The 24,786-nt window shown below is 51.3% G+C and overlaps 1 protein-coding gene across 1 annotated transcript in view; it reads left to right on the top strand.

Moving 5' to 3' along the window:
* Cmip (c-Maf inducing protein) overlaps nucleotides 1–24,786 on the top strand; it is a 200,549-nt gene that overhangs the window by 134,148 nt on the left and 41,615 nt on the right. The window contains exons 4-5 of the mRNA XM_059263939.1: nucleotides 17,659–17,820; nucleotides 22,766–22,807. Coding sequence (XP_059119922.1) covers nucleotides 17,659–17,820; nucleotides 22,766–22,807 — 204 coding nt within the window. The remainder of the gene's footprint in view (nucleotides 1–17,658; nucleotides 17,821–22,765; nucleotides 22,808–24,786) is intronic.

The following is a 24,786-nucleotide window of genomic DNA, read 5'->3' as shown; positions in this document are numbered from 1 at the left end:
TCACATGTCACGAAGCACACGGATCTTAACTGTCGAGCGTGTAGAGCTAGCTGCCTGCCATCCTCACTAGACTCGGAGACAATCTTAGTCGAGGGAACAGAATGTAAGGGCCAGAGGACCAGGGCCACATGTTAGATAACAGGTGTCTAGATAGGACAGAGATGTTGCGCTCACGAAATTTCAACAATATAGTTGTCTAAACAAGACCTGGATAACGGTACCAGTTGCTATGCCATCGTGGATGGAGGAAATCTTACAAGGTCCCACCCTTAGGTGGAGAACTACAGGCAGTGAGTGGTTACCAGAGGAGGGAGAATCCATTTCCTTCAGGGACAAGCTCCCTGATAGATTATCCAGTCCCCAGTGGTCACTCTAAACACGTCTACATAGGACTGGTAGAGTCAATAGGTTATATTATATATATATATATGAAGTTTATTCTTATAATAGGTTATATATGTGTGTGTAAAAAGAAGTTGTCGATTTAAGAGGGAGTAAGGGTAGAGATGGGAGGAGTTGGTAGGGGTGATATAAATACAATATTCATGTATGAAATTCTCAAATAAGAAAAAATAGCACACACTGAACCATGCACAGGTCTGTGGTAGTCCTTTAAAATCACAGGAAAGTATGAATGAACACCGAGTCTCCCTTCTCAAGCCCGCGTCCCCACAAGCTGTCCCTCCCTGCCGGTGGCCTAACGGGCTGCTCAGGCTGTCTTCCTTTTAAAACACCACACAGACGTTATTCTCCTCACCGTTTGGGTCCTCGTCCCTGTGGCTTTTATATGGCAGGGTGTCTCTGTCGATGCAGGAAGAGATCCACCACATCCCTTGCTTCAACCCTCCCAAAGGGCACCAAAGCCCAGCCGGTCCCGAGCTCTGTGTGTGTGTGTGTGTGTGTGTGTGTGTGTGTGTGTGTGTGTGTGTGGTGTTTTGCCAAGTTCTAAACCACCCAGCACCAGAGTCCGCATCTGGGCTTGTTGGATGCCCGTAAGCTGTTCTTTGCACCAGTCACAGCCTGTGTGCCCAGGGGCCATTATTAAGTCAAAGAAGGGTGAGATGAGTGTAAACGCTGGTACCACAACAGCTCTTTGGTTAAGGAGGTAACCACTGACAGGCTAGTGGTGTATACAGCATGGATACACTTCATCTGACCAGAAGAGAGGGAGCTGCTACTATTCATTATACTGCTCAAAACAATGCTAAAGGGTAAACTTTCGAACAATAGAATTCTGGAACTTTCCATTTGTTTGTTTGTTTATTGGTTTTTTGAGACAGGATTTCTCTCTGTAGCCTTGGCCATCCTGGATCTCGCTCTGTAGACCATGCTGGCCTCGAACTCATAGAGATCCGCCTGGCTCTGCCTCCCGAGTGCTGGGATCAAAGACGTGTGCCACTGCTACCCCGCTCCCTCCATTTACTATTCTTAAACCACAGCGCTAGGTTTGAATGTGAGATGTCACTCCAAGGCTCATATATGGAGGGGAGTTGCCAGCTGGTGGCCTCTTGGGAAGTGATTGGTTCCTGAGGACGCTGGCTTCCTGAGTGATCAGTAATTTGACAGACCCGCACAGGATTTGATGACATTATTGAGAATTGATGGACATTTTAGGAGTTGGGGCCTCACTGGAGGAAGTCAGCCCCTGGAGGTGTGACTAGCCCTTTCCGCTGTCCCGTTTCTCTGTCCTTCTCTCCTCTTCTTGGCCACTGTGAGTTGAGCAGCCACCTCAGCCACACAGCATACCTCCTTGGTCACCCTGCCACACCTTAAGTCTAGAAAACAGTGGAGCCTAATGGCTCTGAACTGTGACCTTTGAGGCTGTGAGCCCAAATAAGAACTTCCGCCTTGCAGCTGTTTCTGTCCGGCGTCTGTCTCATGGGAAGGAAGGCCACTGACTGGCCCTGTGGAGCCTAGATAACGGAGATCGGGCCACAGGTGAAGAAGGGCCTCTGGATTCTGTTCACAGTAACTAGATGGGGCTTCAGATCTTTAGTAATTCTCTGATATCCATGTTGGGAAACGGGGATCCCAAAAGGACCAGGGGAGAGAATTTGAGCGTCCACTGTCTACAAACCGCACAAGGGGCTATGATACCCAGTCCTCACCCTGGGGATCTGGTGACTCTCCCTATTCCATAGGCCAAACATCTGGAACCCTGACCGGAGGCAGTGACCTGCCCCAAGCAGCAAGGCTAGAGAGTGGGGGAGGGGAGAGGAAGATGGCTCAGCATGAGGACCTGAGTTTGACCCTCAGAACGCGCTCTCTCTCTCTCTCTCTCTCTCTCTCTCTCTCTCTCTCTCTCTCTCTCTCTCTCTCTCTCTCTCTCTCTTTTAATATACGTGTTTGTAGCGTCAGCACCGGAGGAGCAGAGACAGACAGGTCCCCGGGGCTCAATGACCAGCCAGCCTCACCTAATCAGGAAGCCCCACATCCTAGTGAGAGACCTTGTCTCGGAAGGGAGGAAGGAAATCCAGGTGACAGCTCCTGACCTTCCACACTTGTGCATGCACAGTACACACGTGCACATGACAGAAGATGGAGGAGCTGGGTCTTCACTCTGTTCTTGGGCCACCACGTCTGCCCTCGAACTGTCCTGTCCTTCCCCAGTCCTCCTAGAAACCTGATAGCTCTGAGATCCCTTCCCCTTCGATATGAAGGCCTGCCTGAGTCCCCAGAGCAGCTTGATGGCTCTCCCAGCATTCAGGAAAGAAGTGGCATCTGTGGGTTGTTTTTCCTTCCAAGTAAGGAGGGGACTGGAGCTTCCATGTGTCATCAGCACACGCTTTGATGGGGACCGATGAGTCACTGAGCCGCACAGGGAGGCTTTTCACATACATGGGTTGTGGGTAAGCCCTCTTTCTGCCCTTTAAGGCAGAATTTTATTTGATTCACCCCCCTCCTCTTTGTGGATGAGTTTTCCAGACATAACCAGAAGGCAGTGTCATCATTTGACATGCCCTCTGTTCCTCAGGAGGCTGTGGTGGCAGTGTGGGGGGGGGGGGGCTCTGATCTGGAGATGCTTTCAGGGTGGCATGGTGGTTGCGTGGCCCAGTGGAGGAGATGACCGGTGGCCTGGAGTTCTGTGTTGCCCTCAGTGGCTCCTGCCTGCTCATTGGCTTGGAAACAAGGCTAAACAGAGACTTAAAAGAGCAGCCACAGCTGTCCCCACAGAGGGATTCACCCTCGCCTTTCCAGAGGTGATCAGGCATGTCCCAGTGGGGCGGTGGCGCAGGTCCCGGGAAGCGGGGGGAGGCTTGGGGAGAAGCTAATTCGCCAGTGTTGGTGTCAAAAGCCTGAAGCCCTTGTGGCATCGGGTGTTTTGAGCTTTCAGGGTGGCCCTGGAACCTACCGAGCCCCACAGACAGGCAGAGATAGCCACTCATGGGGACACAGGGTCACCTAACAGAGCTGCTATGATGGCAACATCATGCCAGGAGACTGTGTTCCGGAAGTGGCAGGAAAACCGAGGCAGATCTATAGAGGCTCGAGCCAGACTCCCTGCAAGGGCTGTGTCTGTCCTTAGATGGGCTAGGTTTCCAGGACCGTAACAATAAAGGACACCGAGAAGGTCAGGGTCCCTTAACGCTGCCAAGACGGCATCAGGCACCTATAGGTGCCTACGGGTAAGGCTCTCGTTGAAGTCTGGGTTGGAGCCTCTGCACAGGTTCCCTCTGTCTCATTGGTTCCCAAAAGGTGGCTCACAGCCTCAAGTCACGTAGCTGCGTAGAGAGTCTGATTGGGAGGTAGGGGAGGGGCCCAGTTGGTAGAGCATGTGCGGAGCACGCACAAAGCCTTGAGTTCAATTCCCAGCACTTCATAAACCAGTGGTGTACACCTATCATCCGGGAACTCAGGAAGTGCAGTCAGGAGGGTCGGGCGTTCAGGGTCACTCTTAGTTATGTAGTAAATTCAAGGCCAGTCTGGCTGCATGTGACCCTGTCTCAAAGTCATGAGCTGGGGGGTAGGGCCACTGTACACTGTGTTGTACCAACATTCCCTCTGGATGGCACGAATGCAACCCAGGCTTCAGCAGCCGGAGAAAAAGGAATGCACAATGAGTGTTTGTTGAGTGACTACTAGATCCCATCTATTCATCCCATCTGTCATCTTATCTAAGCTGCCCAGTGTCTCTGGGAGGTGACATTTTACAAACAATAGAACTAGCCCTCAAATAATAATTTTCTCAATGTAGCCAGGCCCAGATTCCACCTCGGAGTCTGACACCTCCCTCTGTCCTCAGTAGGCCCCATTGCTGTGTCCCTCAGAGCTTAAGGTCAGGTGCCAATGCCTGGATGTGTTCCCTGGATTTCTCGGTTGTGTTCCCTCCTTTCATTGGTGGCTTAGAATTCACCATGATGCGCTACCTGGAGCCCACACTCCCGGCAACCGTTTGGGTTTTCCTGGGGTTCTCGGTGTTACCGTATGAATCCCAACTCTATCCCAGAAAGTGCAGTTGCCTGGTGCGAGGTCAGGAGAAGGTACACGGATCACACCTCATGCTACATCCAGGGCTAATATCGTGGACTGTCAAAAACGCACACAGAAGCCAACTGTACATTCCAGACCCTGGTCCTTCTCCAAGTTCTATTATCCAGGCTCCTGACAGGGTGTCGTGCCTGCAGCTTGGTGGAGGTTGCCCAGCACCCATGGGGTGCCTCATAACTGCCTGTGACTCCAGATCCGGGGATCCAACAGATACCTTCTTCTGACCTCCAAGAGCATTAGACATGCACACGATGCACTTACATGCATGCAGGCAAAACATTCTTCATACACATAAAATAAGTAAATCTTAAAAAAGCAACTTAAAGAAGGGTTTGTGTTGGCTCATAGCTTGGTCCTGCAGTCCACAATGGCAGGGAAGATGTGGGAGCAGGGAGCATGAGGCAGCTGGTCCAGCTGCATCCACAGTCAGGAAGCCAAGGGAGAGCTGAATGCTGGTGCTCAGCTCCATTTGATTCAGTCTGGGACCCTAGCCCCGGAGATGGTTCTGTTACAGTAATGGTGGGTCTTCACACCCCAGTCAAATCTCTTTGAAAACACTTTCACAGGACATGCCTGAGGTGTCTCCACGGTGAGTCCAAATCCTGCCATGCTGACAGCGAAGATGAACCATCACAAGGGTTTGTGCTGAACAACTAACTCCACCTGGCTTTAATGTTTAGTGAGAGGCCCCGCTACAGCCTGTCAGGGTACAAGGGTTTGCCATGGGTAGGGCCCCCGGTCAGTCAAGAATGCCTGTGATTGAGGCCACTGAGCCAAAGACATTGTGAGTGAGTGACCCCCAAGTTGAGGCTGGGTGGCAAGACCTCAGTGGGCCTCATTTTGATGGCTTCTAGAAGGTCCTGCCTTCGGTACTGTGTGTGAAGTGGCTTGCAGAAGCAGGCAGGAGGGAAAGCCACAGGAACTGGTTTGGACTAGTTCCCAGCAGGTGTTGAGAAGGAAGAGCCAGGTGCTCAGACCTCCTATGATGTGTGGAGCGCTGATTCTGTGACTGACACTGGGACCCCAGATCTCCTGGGTGTACTTGAGTGGGATGGCACAGTGGTGTGAAGAAGTTGGGAAGGGCCCAGACGAGGCTTCTGTAGAGTGCCCAGCCTGCCTGCCCCCTGCTTGTGTAAGAGTACATTCTCACTGTCCTGTTACCATCACCACCAACCAGCCTCGTCTTCCCAGACGGGGGCTCTATCCCCATCCAGAAATAATGCCCCAATTTCCCTGCCCCAACCCCAGCAACTGTCATTCAACACGTTGTCCCCTGAGAGCTGACTACTCTCAGTCCCTTAACGTGAGTGGAATCACAGGAGACTTGGTCCCTCAGCAGAATGTCTTTCAGGTCATGTAGGCTGTAGCAGGGATCAGCGTTGCCTTCCTTTTGAAGACTGCCTAATGCCCCAGTGCGTGTATGTACCACAGCTGGTTCATCAGCTTGTGGACTTGGGTTCCTTCCACCTCTTGGCTGTTGTGAATAATACTGTTGTGAACAGGGGCATACAGATACACTCACTCAATAGACTGGTACCCACCCAATGTCTGGGTACCACCCATCCACAATGCACCTGAGCATGGAGTCTCTTAAGCCTTAGAATGCTTCTGATGTGTAGCCAGGATTGAGAGTCTTAGCAGGATTTTCAGGGTGGGCGTTAGTACTGGGGAAGCTTGTGGGAAGAAGCCTTGATTTGTGGGTGTTTTGACAGTGTCTACTGTTGTGAAAGGAAGATGCCAGGTAGAATCTTCCCCCATGGTTTCTCTTTGCCAAGGACCGTACGTCAGCTGAGGCTGACGTCCCTGTCCGAATTCTCCTGGAGATTCTCCCTGTACCCCGCCAGGTCCCCAGGTAGCTCCCTCTGACATCACGGATGATGCAGGTGTAGAGCGTGGTGGATGACTGGGCCCAGCCTGCTTGAGGCCACACAGGGCTAGTGCTTGTACACGGCAGCGGAGCCAGGGCAGGCTTTGGGGGTGGTGATGCAGATCCCACAACCCGCTGAGGAGTCAGAGAGAACAGCCTGGCAAGACTAAGGAAAAGAGAACCCAGCACATACCAAACGGAGGCTGAGCTGAGGGTCTCTCACTGTGAGCCCTTGGTGAATTGATAGGGCTAGATGGATCAGCCTGGCTCAAGAGACAGCTAGATTCGAGGGGCAAGGAGCCAGGGCCCTCGGCCGCAGGTCAGCCCCCACCTGCTGCTTCCCAGGTATGTGGGTTTCCCAGGACCTCCAGATCCAACTGTATTAAAAAAAACCTCTCTCTCTGTCTCTCTCTCTCTGTCTCTCTCTGTCTCTCTGTCTCTCTCTCTGTCATAGCTCTAGGGCCAGAGTCAAGGTGTGAGCAGGGCCTTGTTCCCTTGGAGTCTTCTGGGGGGATATCTTTGCCTGACTTTGTCCAGCTTCTTGGGACTGCAAGCAATTCTTGGCCCCTCTTCCTTATGGCCATGCAGCTTCGTTCTCTTGTGTCTGCACATGTGGTATTGAGTGTGTGGGGAGGGGAGGGGGGGAGTTTCCATGTGATATTTTTGCAAGGGCACCAGTTCAGGACCCAGCCTAGTCCAGCATGATCTCATCTTACTCGATCTCATCTGCAAAGACCCTGTTTCCTAATAAGGTCACAGTCAGATGCCCAGAGTTGTGACTGGGATATAGCTCCTGGGGAGACACAGTTCAACCCACACTGTCAGCAGGGTGACCCTGGACAAGGGAACGGTCCCTTCCGTCACCATCTGATCTGTGCCACAGGTTGGGATGTGTCTACCCCACAGCCAGCCAGCCGGTGTAGGGGTTGGATCTTGCTCTTACAGGGCTCTGGAATCTCCAGGGTTTCCTGAAAGCCCTTGGTGCAGACTGCAGTCCCTGCCCAGATCTGCAAGGCCAAGTCTGTATTTGGCTCAGACCCCCGGGGTTCCCTGTCCATGACAGTTGTTTGAAGGATGTACCTCTGGTCCTGATGCTGAGGTTTGATTCTCCTCTCCGCCTTGAACAAACTACCAGCAGCAGTTTCATTACCCCAAGTGGCTCAGCTACCCTGTACAATATTGCAGAGAAAGTGGGAGCTTCATCCCTGCCTCCAAGGAACATGAACTCAGTGGGAAGCACAGTGCATCTATGTGATGATCAGTTTGTGCCTGGGATGCAGCGCAAGTGGGATGTGGTACCCAGCTGGGAGTCTGACACCTAGGTGGGTCATCCACTCATCAGCCAGATTCATGGTTACCCAGGCAACCAGCTGATACCCAGAGCCAGTAGAGCAGGACACCCACCTGGGTCTTGTTTCCTTGGCAGCAGGAATAGCTACAGGGAGCCTGCCTATGGTGGTCACTTAGGAGGCTGAGAGCCTAAGCTGTGTCCTTTTACCAGACAAAGTACCCATCTCCCCAGGAGCTGGCTTCTCAGGCACACATCAGCTGGGCTCGGCAGCTGACAGGAAGGGACAGCGGACATTGAGGAATGGAAGGCACAGGTTTTTAAAGTTGTTATTGTTATATTTATTTTATGTGTATGGGTGTTTATTGCGTATATGTCTGTGCCTGATGCTCACGTAGGCTAGAAGACAGCGTCAGTCAGATCTCCTGGGATTGAAGTGAAGGTACAGATAGATGGTTGTGAACCACCATGTGGGTGCTGGGATTCAGGTCCCCTAGAAGAGGAGCCAGTGCTCTTAACTGCCGAGCCATCTCTCCAGCCCTGGGTTCACCCTACTTGATGGCGTGAGGTCACACACTCAGGTTACAAACTCGGCTACCCTACTTCTCCTGCTGTGACTAGCTGTGCGGCTTAACCACTCAGCCTCCATTTTCTCATCTACAATGTGGGGGCTCACCTCGCTGAGGTACTGTTGAGATGACAGAAGGTAATGTGAGGGCCTGGGAAGATAGCTTAGTCAGTAAAGCTTGTCTTGAAAACTTGGAGTCCTGAGTTCAATACCCAGAACTCGTGTAAAACAGCCAGGCATGGTGGTGTGCTCTTGAAATCCCAGTGCTGACGGTTGGATTCCTACTTGCTCACTTGGCAAGTTCTGGGCCAGTGAGAGACCCTGTTTCAGAAACAAGATGGATAGCTCCTGAAGAAGTGATACCCAAGACTGGCCTCTGGCCTCCACTTGTACCCTCACACATATGGGTACCTCCACAAACACACAAGAAGATAACGCGTTAGGTATCGAGTACACAGAGCCCGACCAGTACAGAGCCCTCCGAAAGGAAGAGCAAAGGCATCACAACCTCATTGCCCTACAGCTGCTCCTGTCTAGGGAGTAGCCATTGTTATCTCACTGGTAGCATTGCTGGAGTGCGTTATGTCCCCTCCCTGTCCCCCACACCTGAAAAACAAAAATGGATGAATTCCTCTACTGATGAGTGGGGCCAGCAGTAACTGCTGGCCAAATCTAGGTCCCCTGAAAGACCCACATGGTTCAGCGGAAGTCACAGGATGGCCATCCAGATGTTTGCAGAGAGCAGAGCCAGAGATGGGGACAGCTCAGCACCTATCAATGGACAAGTAGCTCAGCAGTAGTTGACTTGGCCACACGATGAATTCCACATCATGAGAAGGAATGAATATTGACAATCACTGGGGTACCTGTCAACTATGAGGCCATCTTGCTGAGTGGCAAAAGCCTGGCTCAAAAGGCCATGTGTTTGTATGACTCCAGTTCCGTGACTTGTCCAGAAACCAAAAGGATACTAGCTGTTGGAGGGGAAGAGGCGTTGACTGTTGGAGGTCCTCAGTTTCCTTTGGGATGACAGCTATGCATGATGTGCTACGGAACTATATGCTTCAGGATGCCTGGCGGTTCATTGGTGGCTGACTCCCACCTTGATAACGGACATGTGTGTACAGCAAAGACAGCAGGGCTCACTCTCAGACTTGGAGTCCCCAGACAGCCAGGGTCACAGGCTTTCTCAGCTATCTGTTGGCTTTCTGTTGCTGTGACAAGCACCATGACCAAAAGTCACGCAGGGAGGAAAGGGTTTATTTCATCTTTCAAGCCTGAGGCAAAGGAAGGATCTTCATCAGAGAGAAACAGAGTATTCACCTTAGTCTTCAAGTATTTCTAGATCAGAAGGGCCCACCTTCTGATAAAAGCAACTTGCATTTACCGCATTTTAATGCTTTTATTAGTTTATTAATTATACATGATGGTGAGCTTCATTATGACATTTTCATACATGTCTATGATATGTCTAAAAGGCTGTGTGTCTGCCCGTACCAACATCCACAGCCCATGGCAAGTGTACAGTCAGGACAGGGGTGTAATCAGCCTGCTTTTCTCACTGGGTGTGCAAGGGACTCTGGGGGCCACCACATAAATTAGTAACTTTTCCTGTCACTGTGATAGAGTGAGTACCTGGCAGAAACAGCTTCAGGGAGGAGAGGTTTGTTCAGGCTCACAGCCCCTCATGGGGGATCACACACGGCAGCAGACAGGTGGTAGCTGCTTATGACATGATGCCAACTAGGGAGTAAAGAGACGGGGCCAGAAGCAGAGCCCACCTGCAGCCTTCATGCCCCACCCTTACCACCTGCTTCCAACGTCCAGAAGGTCTCGCCAACTCCGCAAACGGCTCCAGCACCTGGGGGCCGAGTGTTCAAACACATGAGTCTGGGGGGGGACATTTCACTGTGAAACCACACTTTGGAGGAAAAATCTGAGGGGGCGTACCTGTTTAGGCCTGTCCATCCTGCACCCCGTCGCTCATATGTAAGAGGATTGCTTTGAATGTGGCCCAACACAAAACTGCTAACATTATAATGGGCATGCGTGCTGTGTGTGTGTGTGTGTGTGTGTGTGTGTGTGTGTGTGTGTGTGTGTGTGTGTAGGTGTAGGTGTGTGTGTAGGTGTAAGTGCCAGTGTCGTGTTGCAGTGTCAAAAGGTTGGACACACCTGCTGGCTGGGGGCTTGGAGAATCCATGTTCCCTATGGCAGGAGGCAGATAGAGGCTGTGTCCTTGTGCTGAGCACAGTGCTGTCTGCTCTATGGAGAGGCAGATGAGCTGGACATTTGGGCATGGTGACAGGGGCATGGCACTGCCCCCATAGCTCTTTCTGTGGTGACAACAGTGTCCTCCATCTGCACCGTCTGGTGTAGCGGCCACTAGCAGCTGCAGAGCGATTGCATGGCTGAGAAGCTGCCTTCCACTTAAATTTCATTCTAATTAAGTTGACTGTCAGAAGCCCCCTGGGGCCAGTAGCTTTCAGACAGGCCAGGCAACTCCATGCAGGACCTGGAAATAAAGTGTCAAAGCCAGTCCACGTCCTCCCTAGCTTGCTAAGCTCCATCTCCGTAGGGACGTCCTCCCCTCCGCAGCTCCTCAGAGTACCCGTGACAAGTGACGAGGAGCATGCGTACTTGTGGGCATGCGAGCCTCAGAGGCTGCAGCAGGCAGCAGAGCTGTGTGGCCCCCATCCTTGGGAAAAGCGTTTCCAGTACATTCTGAGCCACGCCTCTCCTGGTGAGGGGAGGGACACCCACCTGATGACAGCTTGTCTCCTGTGAAAGAGCTAAGAGGCTCCACTCTCTCGGGCGTGAGAACCCCAGTGTCTTGTGCCCGCTTCTGCCACAGGAGCAGTTTCCAGAGAGATGGCTGGTGTTGCCCAGGTAACGTCCCTTCCTTGATAAGCAGAGAGGGTGAGGACAGCCATGGAGTGACTGGCTCTGCCAGAAGGGAAGCAGGAGGCTCTTCCTGCTGCCTCTGTCTATTGTTGGCTGGGGGCACTTGGCCACAAAGGCTGAGAGCCTTTCTTAGTCTTGCCTGCTCTGGACCACTCCCTCCTAAGATTGGTAGGTGATGTTATCTGTCTGTAGTTGTGTAGCCAGGAAGTCGATTTAGTGCTTCATGGATGTTCTTTCATGGAGAATCCCAGCAAGCCTTTGGAAGTAGTTACCGTTTTACTGTTTTGCGGATGAGGGATGGCCGTCAAACAATAGACTGTAAATCTCAGGGCCTGTCTGCTCTCCTCACCAGTCTCCTCAGGACTTAGCATAATGCTTGGCACGTTGTGATAGAAGGGCTTCACATAATCTTTGTTGGATGGGGGTAGTAAGTAGGTAGGTGGTGGGTGAGTGAGCAGATGGGCAGGTGAATAGATGGGTGAAGGATGGGTGGATATATGAGTAAGTGGATGGTGGGGATGGATGAATGAGTGCATAAACTTTTGGGTGAAAGATGGGTAGGTAAGTGAGTGATAGATGGCTAGGTGAATGAATAGGTAAACAGGTAGATGGATATGGATGGATAAGTCAATGAACGGGTAGATAAATGAAGACTAAGTAGATGGTAGATAGGAAGGTAAATGGGTGGGTTGATGAATGAATGGGTGAGTGGATAGATAGGTGAATAGGTGGATAGATGGATAAATGGATGAGTGGGTGGATGAGGGATAGGTAGATAAATACCTGATGGATGGATGAATGGGTAGATGGTAGAAATAGAGTTTAAATTTGAGCTGAAATCTGCTTATTGCAAAACCCATACTCTTAACAGGCCATGCTGCCTTTGGCTTTGTCTGCTCACCTGTATCTTCCTAGATGGCATTATATATTTTAAAAATAGCTTATTTGAGGTGTAAGTTACATGGCATTAATATTAGCCATAGTAAGTATGCGGCTTGATGGTTTTAGTAAATTTATGGCTTGACCAACTGTATGTCTTATGTCTGACTTCTGTCACTAGACACAGTGGCCATGAGGTGATCTAGGCTGTCACAAGATGCATTCATTCTTTTTTCCATTTTTTTCCCCACATTTCCAGGGTGGCTCCACTACATTGACTTTGTTCATGGATACTCATGTGCTTATCTCTGTGGGACTAGGCTTTTTTTTCCCTCTGGCAGATTTCTAGAAACAGAATCACTGAGCTATGTGGTCAGTGCATGCTTGGCATCTTCAGACTGCCAAACAGTCAGGGACATAGCTCAGTGGTAAGAACACGTGCAAGATCCTGGGTGTGATTCCCCAGCACAAGAGGGCGGGAGGCAGGCACTTGAATGATTTTGCCATGTGTGGCTGTACGTTTTTACTTCACAAGAGCCATGCTCAGGGATTGGTGTGACCACATCCTTGCCAACATTTGATATTGCCTGTCTTTCCCATCACAGTCACCTCAGTGGGCATGAAATGGTATCTCTGTACCGCTGTAATGCGTATTTCCACAGTAGCTTGTAATGGCGAGCATCAGAACCATTTTGTTTGGTTGCCTTGCTTTTCGTTGTTTTGTTTGGACACACAGTCTCAAGTTGTCCGAGCTGGGCTTGAACTCTTACATAGCCAAAGATGACCTTGAGTTCCTGCTCCTTCTGCCTCCCCCCACAGTGCTGGTGTGACAGTTGTGTGTGCCACCATGGCCAGCTGTGAGCATCTCTCCGTGTGTCTACTCCCAAACTTGGATCTGACTCATGAGCCAGGGCTTGGCAAGGCACTGTTGATGCAGGGCCAGGTGGAGGCTCTTTGGGGCTCTGAGGGCCACACTCAATTTCTGTGGCATGTTCTGTTTGCTTTGAATTTTACAACTCTTAGAAAACCCATAGGGCCATGTTTCGGTGTCAGTGTATGCAAACAGCCAAGCCTGGGTTTGAACATGGGCTTCATATTGTCAGCCCCCATACTAAGTCAAGCCTTGTAATACATCAGTCATGTGCCCAGCCATAAGACAGCTTCAGAACCCTCCACAACTCATGTCTCCCCTGCACAACTCATGGCTCCTGGCAGAGCAGACTTAGTGGGAAGACTGTTGCCTCTAGGGAGCTAGGATTCCAGAAGTGGCCTCATCCTAGCCCCCACCATGACTCACCGCCTGCTGAGCTCATCAGAGGGATGATTCTAACATGTCACCTGGGGCGTGGCTAAGGACCTGGATGGTCTGCTCCACCCACTCCCTGCCTGCAGCATCATTACCCTCCTACCTACTGCTCCTGCCATTCCCTCTCATGCTTCTCACCCACTGATCACCTGTGTCCAGCCCGTGGCTTTATTCCTGACCCTTACCCTGTCACCAAGCATCCTTGACACCTCTTCAGTGTCTCTTGGCTGACCCATCCTGCCTCTCCCCTTGACACCACTGGTCCCGAGGGCTGGGATGGAAAGAGTGAGGCCTTTAGAGACTCTGCAGCCCGATTTGACTCGTGCCAGTTTGAGTCTCTATGGCCACTTGGCTTTAGGCTGCTTGCTTCTCCCTCCTGGCTGTGACAGTCTTGTGAATTGGGATTCCAACGGTCCTACAGCAGATGCTATGGCCGCTCTGTCCTGCTCGCGGCATCATCTGATTTTGCAGCCTGCTCACCATGGACACCATGACTGTGCCTGAATGGTTGTGGCCCTGAGACCATCTTATCTCAGGCTCCAGAAAGACATCAGTTGTTAGACTTAAGGGAACATGTGGATCTGTGGCCTCTGCTCCCTGAATTGCAGGCAAATTTGCCTGAGTTTGAAAGCCCCTAGCAGGATTGAATTTCTGCTACCCACGTAGATGACCTTGCCAGGTGCCCATATCATCAGGGTAGAAGGTGCCCACTTATTTGGCTGTTGTCCCCTCCTCCAAAAGTCTTACAATTTGGGTGGTTTTTTTTTTTTTTTTTTTTTTATGTTTTTACGTACAGAGACAAGCATGATCTGTTTCACTGGGTAGATGATCAGGAATAATCCATTCAAGGTCACTTAAGTCCATCTTGGCAAAGCCTATGCCCTTCTAGATCGGACTGGTGGTTAGAGCAGATGCGGTAATAGTGAGAACTCTGGCAGAACTTCCGTGGGTGGTACCAGTAGAGCTGCTGGCGACCCGTCTTGCCTTCAGATGGACAACGAGGAGAAAGGCCTCCTCATCTCCTTCTCACCCTCTGCACCAACGTCTCCTTTCACTGCTTTGCCAATCCTAAGTTATTTGAACTCGGTCTCTTGACTGAGAATCTGTTTGCAGGATGCTCTGACCTGGGTGGGGAGTCCAGCTCCTAGGGTCTTAGAACTGAACCAGACAGTGCTCATCAGAACCTAGCTAGCAGTGTGCCTGCTCCTGTCCTGTGCTAACTGAATGTGTTAGCCCTTGGCACAGCCTTGGCACCGTCTCTGAACGCTGTCTCTGAAGGCAGTGGCCCTCAGCTAAAGGAAGGCCTGTCAGTACCACGGCCAGGTCACTGAAGGTAAAGGTTGGTCTCTGAAGCTAGTTTGCCTCTGGCTCCCTTCCTCTGTCTCTATGGCAGTGGTGGTCCTCAACCTTTTAATGCAGTTCCTTATGTCATGGTGACAGCCTCCCTCAACTGTAAAATTATTTTCCTTGTTTGTAACTGTAAATTTGCCACTGTTGTGAATGGTAATGTAAATATCTGATATGTGGGCCCTGTGCTGAGAACCACTGCGCTGTGGTGTCTGTTCTGAAAGCTGTCCATGGCTGCCCACCTCATAGGCTGGTTATATTTTGCAGAGTTCCTGTTTGAAATAGGGTCTCATTGTAGCCCATGATGCCTCAAATGCGTGTGTGTGTGTGTGTGTGTGTGTGTGTGTGTGTGTGTGTGTGTGTGTGTGTGTGTGTTGCGTGAGAGAGACTTGGGCGGGAGAGGGAGGGAGGGAGAGAGAGAGAGAGAGGCTGGAGCTCACTGACTCAGCCAGGATTGGCTGGCCAGCAAGCCCCAAGGATCCTCCTATCTTCCCTCCAGTGCTGGGATTGCAGGCACATGCCACCGTTCATGCTTGCCCAGTAAGCATTTTACCGGATGAGCCATCTCATAGCAGACCCGTGGTCTCTGGCTCCCAAATGAGTGCTTGGATTACACACATGTGGCACCACAGCCAGCCATGTTGTGCAGAGTTTATGTGAGGCTTGGCCATGACCACGCTTGCCACATATATTAATGATGGCTATTTCTGGGTTGTAGGATCCCCACCCGCCCCCTTGTGCTTTTCAATATGGTTTCAATTTTTTTTTAAATGAGTGAACATCATCTTTACAGAAATAATTAAGTAATTCTTCTTTCAAACATAATAGCTTGCAGAAGGATTTATGGGAACTTCCACTCTGCACAAGTGGGATGACCTGGGGATGGATTGTCTTGGTGATCCTCATTGTGTGATGCAACTTTTAAAAAATAATTTATGGGTCTTTGAGAAGGACATGGTTTTCTAGTACACACTGAAACCCGAGAGTCCAGAGCTCAGGGGACGATCCGTCCACAGTCTCGAGGGAAACACCAGTGACAGGTCCAGAGAAGCCTGTGTAGACCTGGGTGTATACATCTTGTCATTAAAATAATGGAGTCAGGGACGCACTCGTGGCCACCCTCTTCACCGGCACAAAACATTTGTCGCTGGGGTGCTCGGCCCCAGCAGAACTTGCCACGCTTCCTCCATCCTCAGAGCGTGGAAGTCTGTGGACATTCCCGATTCTCTTCCACCCCCGGCACTGTGCACGGTGCTTTCACTTCTGTAGCCCGGTGTCAGCCTCCAAGGAGTGCTGTGGGGAACCGGGGGCTCCAGCACAGAGCCATGAGGTCATGGAGGTGGGGGGGGAGGGGAGTGGGACAAGTTGACAGACGAAAGAACTAGAGTGAAGAAAGAAGGAATGATGGGGGGGTGGACATTTAAAAAGGCCACGGGGAGCTGGGCGTGGTGGCACACACCTGTAGCGCCACTTGGACGGCGGAGGCAGGAAGATGAGCAGTTGGAGGTTAACCTGGATCACCTAGCAAGTGCCAGGCCATCCTGGGTTGCTTGGCATCCTTCCTCAGCAAAACTAAAAACACCCCGTAGATACAGGTTGTGCGTAGATACAAGTTAGGTGGCAGGAGGGGGTCAGCCAGCAGGTAGGTAGCACCAGGAAAGTGCAGAGTGCATGAAAAAGGACAGAGTATGCCGTTGGTGTCCCTGTGGGTTGTAAGTGCTTGAAAGAGACAAATTATGTATCAGAGTTTGATTCATACTGGATGTTCTGTCTGGAGTGTGTATGTGTGTCTGCCTGTCTGTCTGTCTATCTGTCTGTCTGTGTAACTTCGTAAAGGAAATGAACTATGTGGGACTAAGATTGATGTGGGTCTTACTGAGGCTGGGAGGCATTTTTCTAATACCTCCCACATCCTAATTTATGGATGTGGGACCTAGGGCCCTTCGGGTGAAATCATTTCTAAAAAGAATCATTCTTACCCTGGTTCCATCCCCATCCTGTTGGATTGGGGATGTGTGCGCCCCCCCCCCCCATCTCCCAATACTTCCTTTTCAGCCCAGGTCCTCAAATCATTTTGTAATTCTTAATTCAGAAATGGCACAGTAAGGCCCCTCCCCTTCTCTTTCCCCTTTCCCCATTCAGTCTTTGGCTCAGAGGTTGTGGCATGTCACCCCATCTGACTGCTGGCACAGGATTGCGGTGACTCTAAGATTAGGCTCCCCCACCCCCAACCCCAACCCCTGAGGAGCAAGGAGTTTAGCACTAAGTGATGAAGCTCGTTCTGCTGAGAGTCCCAGCAAGCAGGGCGGGCGGCGCAGGAGCAGGCAGGCAGCCACAGAGACAGAGATGGGAGGGGAGTGCTTGGCTTGGACCTCCGCCCTTCAAGGCCTCTGTTTCCATGATGTCAGAGAGGCGGAACTAACAACGGTGCCTCAAATCCAGGAGGCTGCAGCCCCTGCCCGGCATTCGGGTTTGGAGGCTGCGCTGCCGCCGACTGAGGTGAGCATGCCTCTGGCTTCCTCGCCTGGCTTCCTTGGACCGTCCTGGACTCAGTCCCTACCTGGCTGGAGCTGAGTTCTGGCCTTCATCCTGACCATCCTATTCTTTGCTAAGAGACCTCATAGGGTCTGCACAGGCACAAACGCTGCTCATAGGAATCCTTCTGTGGGCCGGGAACATTCCCACTCTGACTGTGCGTGGCGACTTGGGGACTGAGTTTGGCGGAAGACACGATCTAAAAGAGCAGTCTCCCAATTCCTTTTTATGTGTCATCGGGAACAGGGTGGGAAATTGCTGTTCCGGCGGCGTTCGGAGCCTGCCTGTCTGCAGACGCACCCTTGACCTTGGATGGAGCCTGTTTCTTTCTTCATGCATCCATTTCCTTTTGGGGAAGAGCTCAGTCCAGGTTGACAACTTCCCAGGGCCTTCTCACCCCCCGCCAGGGAGATTTCTTTGATCATCCTGAGTCTTTTGGCTAAATCGGTGATGTATTTCCCTCTTCTCTCTCCACCCAGAAAAAGATTTACAAATACAAGAAAGTCCTGAGTAACCCGAGCCGCTGGGAGGTTGTCTTGAAGGAGATACGGACACTGGTGGACATGGCCCTCACGTCCCCACTCCAGGATGATTCCATCAACCAGGCGCCACTGGAAATCGTCTCAAAACTGCTCTCGGAGGTAGGATGCACCCTCAGCTTGACGTGGCCTCCCCCTTCCCCCCTTTGAGTTGTCTGTCTTCACCCCATCTTGTTGCCAGCCCCTTCTGAGTGAGCAGAAGAGAGATCTACCCATGGTGTGCCATCCCCCTGTGGTTACTAAAGAAACCAGTGTTTCCCACCAAGCTTTGGGGACATTGAGAGTGAGGCTCTCTGGCTCCAGGTGCCTCCAGCCTGTCTGGAGGTAGAGGGTGACTGTTGCCTCTGCTAAGTCCTAGGTCAGACCCAAGATTTGGATGGTGTCTCTGACAGCAGCTGCTGCAGCTACCCTGGTCAAGTGCCAACGTGTGGTCCTCTAAAGCCCTAGATCAGTGATGCTCAACCTTCCGAATTCTGTGACACTGTAATACAGCTCTTCCTGTTGTGGTGACCCCAACCACAAAATTATTTTCATTGCTACTTCATAACTGTAATTTTTCTACCGTTATGAATCGTAGTGTAAATATCTGATATGCAAGATATCTGATATGTGACCCCCCCCCCCCCCAAAGGAGTCGAGACCCAGGTTGAGAAGTGCTGCCATAGAGGTTACCCCACACTCAGTTCTCAACAGTATCCAGGCTGGAGACACAGCCCAGACAGACCCTGTGAATGGGTTGTTTGACCCCCCCCCCAAAGGGTCACCACCCACAGGTTGAGAGCCCTAGATGAAACCTCCCATCCTGCTCTGTCCAGCGAGGCAGGATCTCATTCTGGTTTTGTCCGGCCCTTGTCAGCTTTCTGTCCCGTTCACCCCCAGCTGCCCAGCCCCAGCTGTCCACAGATAGGCGTCGTTTGCCTCGCTCAAACGTTTTAAAGACCAGACCGTGTGCGTGATGCAGGTGGCGGCAGGAAATTGCCATACATATATGAAGTTGTGAAACAATAAAACAAGGCAAAAAAGTGAAAAAGAATCGGATTTCAGCACAATGGCCATTTCCAGGTTCTCTTTAGAGACGGAAAATCTGGCTACATCGGGCAGCTAGTGCTACTCAGCATCCTGTTCTGGGCTGGCTAGCACCGTCCACTCTGCCAGGCAGCCCTGTGCTAGAGCCTGTGCCAACGGCCAGGCGCGGTTGTGGACAGTGGAATAACACCAAGCCACTGCCCTCCCAGCCCATGTTCCACCAGGGGCTGCAGCAGTCATGGAGAGGCATCATCCGTTAGCCCCGAGCGAGTCGAGGGAGTATTCCCAACCTCCACGGCAACCCTCTGGGATCTGTGCACTGCCCTCAGCGCTGTTTCCTGCACTCTGCAAATAGCCACACTGCTCTCGTTTATGCGCCCTGCCTGGCCCCTGGGGATGCGAGGGTTGCTGGCTCCCTGTTTAAAATAGTCACCCCATCTGAGTGATGTCTCCATCCGTCTCTCTGGAGAGTGCCATCCCCTTGTGTCGCAGTTCACTCCCGTGCATGCTCCCTTCAAACTCCTGAGTACGCCATCCCCCTTTCTCCACTGTCCTAGGCTGGCCACCACCGTGTAGCCCAGGAACTCGGGTCCTCTCTGATGCAGAATGTCGGGGGTCCCCCGCTAGAGGAGCTGGGTGAGGTAGAAAGTGGCAGATAGACAAGCAGGGTGGATACGCAGCTGGGAACGAGCTTCGTTCTGTAGAGGGCCGTGAGCTGGTGGGAATCACAATCGAGGTTCCAAACCTCAGGGCTTCCTGCCCAGTGTCCAGCCCTGAGTTCAGGCTTCGAATCCAGAGTGAGGGAAAGACACTCACCCACCTTTCAGAAGCCAGGCAGGTAGATGTCTAGTTGTTTAGTAGTGATTTTAAAATTGATCTGATAAAAAACAACTTGAAGAAGGGCTTATTTTGGTGTGCAGATTGAAGAAGGTGAGGTCCGAAGGTGCGGTCCGCCGTGGTAGGGAAGGCATGGGAGCAAGAGCCTGAGGCAGCTGGACACACTGCATCCCCTGTCAGGAAGCAGAGAGAGATGAATGCTGTGCTCAGCTCACTTTCTCCTTTTTGTTCAGCCCTGGACCCCAGCCCAGAGATGGTGCTGCCCGTTTAGGGTGGGTCTTCCTATCTCAATTAACCCAAATTAGAAACTCTCTCACAGACATGTCCAGATTTTTGTTTCCATGGTGATTCTAAATCTTAGCGAGTTGATGTTGATCACCAAGGACGCAGCTGACTAGGGACCACCCCCAGGTCCACCCAGTGACCGGGCTCACATCGCATGTAGGAACTGAGATCACCTGTAATTGCCTTGGGAGGTGGAGGCTGAAGATCCAGAGTTCACTTCCATCCTTGCTGACAATAGTGAGTTCCAGGCCAGTCTGGGCTACGTGAGACCCTATCTCAGAAACAAACAAACAAAACAAAACCAAACAAATGATTTCTGGAGAGATGGCTCAGTGGTTAAGATCACTTGCTGCTCTTGCAGAGGACCCAGGTTCAGTTCCCAGCCACTACATGAAAGCTCACAGCTGTGCATGTGCACATACATGCAGGCAGAACACGGGTACACCTAAAATAAATTTATCTTTTTTAAAAACCCCAAACCTACAAAAACTATGTAGGGAGAAGTCTCCTTGTCCAGTGAACAGGCTGTGTACACCTGAGTCTTCTCAAAGAGCTGTGTAGGTGCCCACACAGCCCAGCACTGGGAACTGCCCCAGGGTTGAATGCTATAGTTCTGTGCAGAAATAAAAGCTTTGAGCTCAGGGCAGACAGAGCTTCGGGTCCCCGTTCCAACACTGTTTCCTTGTGCATCGGGTCAGTCGCTGTGCTGTGATAAGCCCCAAGTAACTCATTAGTCAGTGGGTCATCAAAAAAAAAAAAAGCACCTGTCATCATAAAGCAGGGGTTGGCAAGATGGCCCGGAGGAATAAAGGCCTCTGGTGCCAAGCTTGATGACTCACGTTAGGTCTCGAGTCTACCTGGCAGAAAGAGAAAACCAACTCCCGAGAGTTGTCCTCTGACCCCCACCGTACTTGGTGCCGTGGCATGCGTGCATACCCACGTACGAAATGAGGAAATGTAATAGAGAAGGTTTTCAAAGTGAAAACGAAGCAGAATCCGTGGACCAAGCACAAAGCTCGTCGCCTCCGTAAGGGAAGAGCAGAGCTGGCTTTCGTCTGCTGTGACTCAGAGTGACTAGTGTTTTTTAACAGTTCACTAGAAACAGGCTTCACAGAAGGATAAAGGGATTACAGTCAGAGAAACACCCTTCTGCTTGTCCTGGACACTGCTCGGTGCTTAGACGCTGACCCTCGTCTCAGCCTCCTGTACCCTGGATTGCTAGGGCAAAGGCAGATGTCCAGCTTGGTAGCTTTCCTTTGGCTTCAGCTTGTGCAGGCTTGCTCGATGCCCCTGTTCCCATCAGTCTGTTGTGATGGTAGGGGCAAGGACCCTGCCTCATGCCAACTCTCAGCCCCAAATGTGGCTGTTAAGAAATGCAAGTGGGGAGCTGGAGAGATGGCTCAGAGGTTAAGAGTACTGGCTGCTCTTCCGGAGCTCCTGAGTTCGAGTCCGAGCAACCACATGGTGACTCACAACTGTCTGTAATTCCAAGATCTGGAATACATGCAAGCAAAACATCAATGCCCATAAAATAAAAATTATTTAGAAAGGAAGGAAGGAAGGAAGGAAGGAAAAACGCAAGTGGGGGCTAGAGAGATGGCTCAGAGGTTAAGAGCACTGACTGCTCTTCCAGAGGTCCTGAGTTCGAGTCCCAGCAACCACATGGTGGCTCACAACCATCTGCAATGAGATCTGATGCCCTCTTCTGGCCTGCAGACATACATGCAGGCAGAACACTAACACTGTATATGTAATAAATAAATAAATCTTAAAAAAAAGAAAGGAAGGAAGGAAGGAAGGAATGCAAGTGGACACTGGTGACAGCCGGTGTCTTCCAGAAGAGACGCAGCTGACAGGTGTAAAAGAGAACAGCAGGAGCTTTGAATTTTCCCGTGAGTCCTCCCCTTTCCTCCACACTCGCAGGAAGGCAACGATACAGTCAGTTTAACAGACTCCAGATCCAGGAGGGAAAAAAAAGACCAAAAAACAAAGCAAGTTTATTAACCTAGTTTTGTTTTAGACACCCACTGTCAAATGTGTGTTTAGCTGGAACATCTCGGGGGCACTCGTGGTGCATCAGTGTTCCTTGGGGGCCTACTTTGAGAACAACCGGAATAACATAGTGATCTAAAATAAAAGGTTTACCCAGCACCAAGTGGAGACTCACAAAAGGTCTGTTTTCTTCCTTGTGTGTCATGAACCCGCCCTCCAATTCTAAGCAGTGTTAGAACTAAGTCTGAATCCTCAGACAGCAGCCCCATGAGGTGCAGGTATCAAGACCCCCATTGGCCAAAGTGGTAACTGAGTCTTGACAAGACATGAGTCACCCCAGGCCACAGAGCTGTGAGATGTGGGCAGGAAGCTCCGTGTTCCCTTTGCCTGCTGTTCTCGCTTCCATTCTGTGGCTGTGATAAAGCATCCTGACCAGAAGTAACTTAGGAAATGAAAGGGTTTATTTCGGCTTACAGGTTGCAGTCAATCATTGAGGGAAGTCAGGGCAGGGACTCAGGAACTTGAAGCAGAAACCACAGAGGAACTCTACATGCTGGCTCACTCAGGCTTGTGCTCAGCTAGCTTTTTACACAGCCCAGGGCTGTCTGTATAGGGCATGGTGCCGCTCACGGTGGGCTGTGCCCTCCTACATCCATCAACAGTCAAATTGAGACGATCCCTATAGACATGCCCACAGGTCAATCCGGGCTGTGTTAAATTGACAATTTAAGTTAACGAAGATGTGCCCACTTTCCTGCCCTGTCCCAGAGTTGGCCTGATGTGTTGAATGAAGAAGTGGCTGCGGGAGGGGGTGGGGAGCACTGAGAACGTTTTGCCGTGCTGTGGATCCTTGGGACCAAGTGCCCGGTTTTGTTGACTGTGTTTTGCTTCTTTCTCTGTCCTTTAGAACACAAACCTGACCACTCAGGAGCACGAGAACATCATTGTGGTAAGTTGCCTTGACAACCTCCCTCCCATTCCCTCATCCCTCTAACGGCCCCCAGCCCGGTGCCCAGTCTGAGATTCTTCCTAAAGCACCAGGCTGCACCACAGCCCCGGCCATTGACAGGTCACTCTGCTGCCCACTCCCCATCCTGCCTCAGGATGCAACCCAGAGCACAGCTGACTGGACAAGGGCATGATGGTCAGTCTTTGGGGTTCACTGCGAGCAGCTCTCTTGTCACCCTCTCATTCCCAAGTCTCCAGGGAGGTGTGACTTTCACTTACAGCCATCACCCTGTTACTGGCCAGGTAAACCCTCTCTTTCTTGCCCCGGTTATGTCCCCTAATTAATCCGTGACTAAAACCCCTGTAGTATACACAGTAAGATAATCTTTCTCAGAATTCAGCAGCGTTCTAAGCACCTTTGGGTAAAATATTTTCCTGGGCCATTTTAAGCTCTGAGACGTTGTAATGAAAAGGAAAGAGATGGGATGGCATGTGTGTCCTGCTCTGTTACCCGAGTCCGCCAATGGTAGGCGCCACCCTGCCGTCACAAATTCATCTGTCGCAGGAAGACAAATGGATGAGATCACTGCAAAATAGAGGTCTGTAGTGTGGGGAGTGGAGTGACAGAATCCCGAGAGAGCACCGGGAAATCTCCCAGGGCAGTGACATCTGAGCTGGGCTTTGAAGCATCAATAGGAGTTTGCCAGATGAGTAAAGGCATCCTGGGAAGAGCAAACAGCTGTGTGGTGCAGAGGTTAAAGCAATATGGCATACCGTGGAAGCTTCAGCATTGCTAGAGCATAAAGTATAAGGGAGCAGGAAGCTGGGAAACAGAGCTAGGACACTGGTCTGGAGAGAACAGGGTGAGCCTGTGAGGAGAGGCTGCAGCTTTGGGAGTAACATGCTAGGCCTGGTATCCCTCGGGCTTATCCAGCTGAGCCAAGCCCTGTGTGCACATCGGGAGGTGAGCTGCTGGTTTTTCGTAGCTCCGTGGGATCAGGAGCACTTTTTCCCCCGGTCTGGCACCTGGTGCATACTTTCTCCTGGTGTCCTCTCAGTGAGTCAACTTGTGTAGCAGACCTTCACAAACCCCAGCTCTGTCCCACCAGAGGCTGGCCCTGCCATTGAGGACTGGCTTTGTGGATTCCAGGTCCCCAGCAGATCAGTCATGATTAAAAGCATGCCTCAGTTGGGGTCAGGGGTGGTAATGGATGGTGGAAGGTCACAGGTGAGAGCCAGCTGGTCCTATATGCCAGTCGGGCTGCTACCAGAACCAGGTTCTCTTGAAATGTGGGAGAGTGTCACCACAGGGAAAGGCAGTTAGAGAAAGGACCAGTGTGCACAAAGACCATGGTGAGACCAGCTGGGTCAGTGCTGGTCTGAGTGAAGGCTGCAGAGGAGATTGTGTCCTGGGTCCTTCTAGACACCATGGCCTGGAGGGAGGATGAGACCCTGGCACACATAGAAGTCTTGGGGAGAAGTTTGTTCTGAGGAACCTGGCTAAAATGGCCACATTAAGGCCTGGGTCGTCATCACCCGCCCCGCCTGCCCGCGGCACCCCCCCCCCCCAGTGTATAGGAGTGCCGCACCCCCAAGCAGAGGCACATGGGCTCGCACACACATCCTGCACTGGCCCGCTTTCCATGCTGGTGAAGAAAGCAGACTTAATGCTAACATGGGTTCAAGCTCAGAGAATCTAGACCTGGCTGTGACAATTACTTGAAGAACTTTAAAAACAGAATTTTTTTAATTATTTATTACTTTATGTGTGTGGGTGCTTTGCTTGTGTGTGTTTATGTGTGTGGGTGTTTTGTCTGCCTGTATGTCTGTGTACCGTGTGCCAGCAGTGCTAATGGAAGTCAGAAGAGCCCATTGAAGAAATCCCCTGAGTTACAGATGGTTGTGAGCCGCCATGTGGTTGCTGGGAACTGAACCTGGTCCTCTGCAAGAGCAGCCATCTCTGTAGCCTGGGTGAAGACA

This window comes from Peromyscus eremicus, chromosome 5 (assembly GCF_949786415.1).
Source record: "Peromyscus eremicus chromosome 5, PerEre_H2_v1, whole genome shotgun sequence".
NCBI lineage: Eukaryota > Metazoa > Chordata > Mammalia > Rodentia > Cricetidae > Peromyscus > Peromyscus eremicus.
This window is presented reverse-complemented; position numbering and strand designations above follow the sequence as displayed.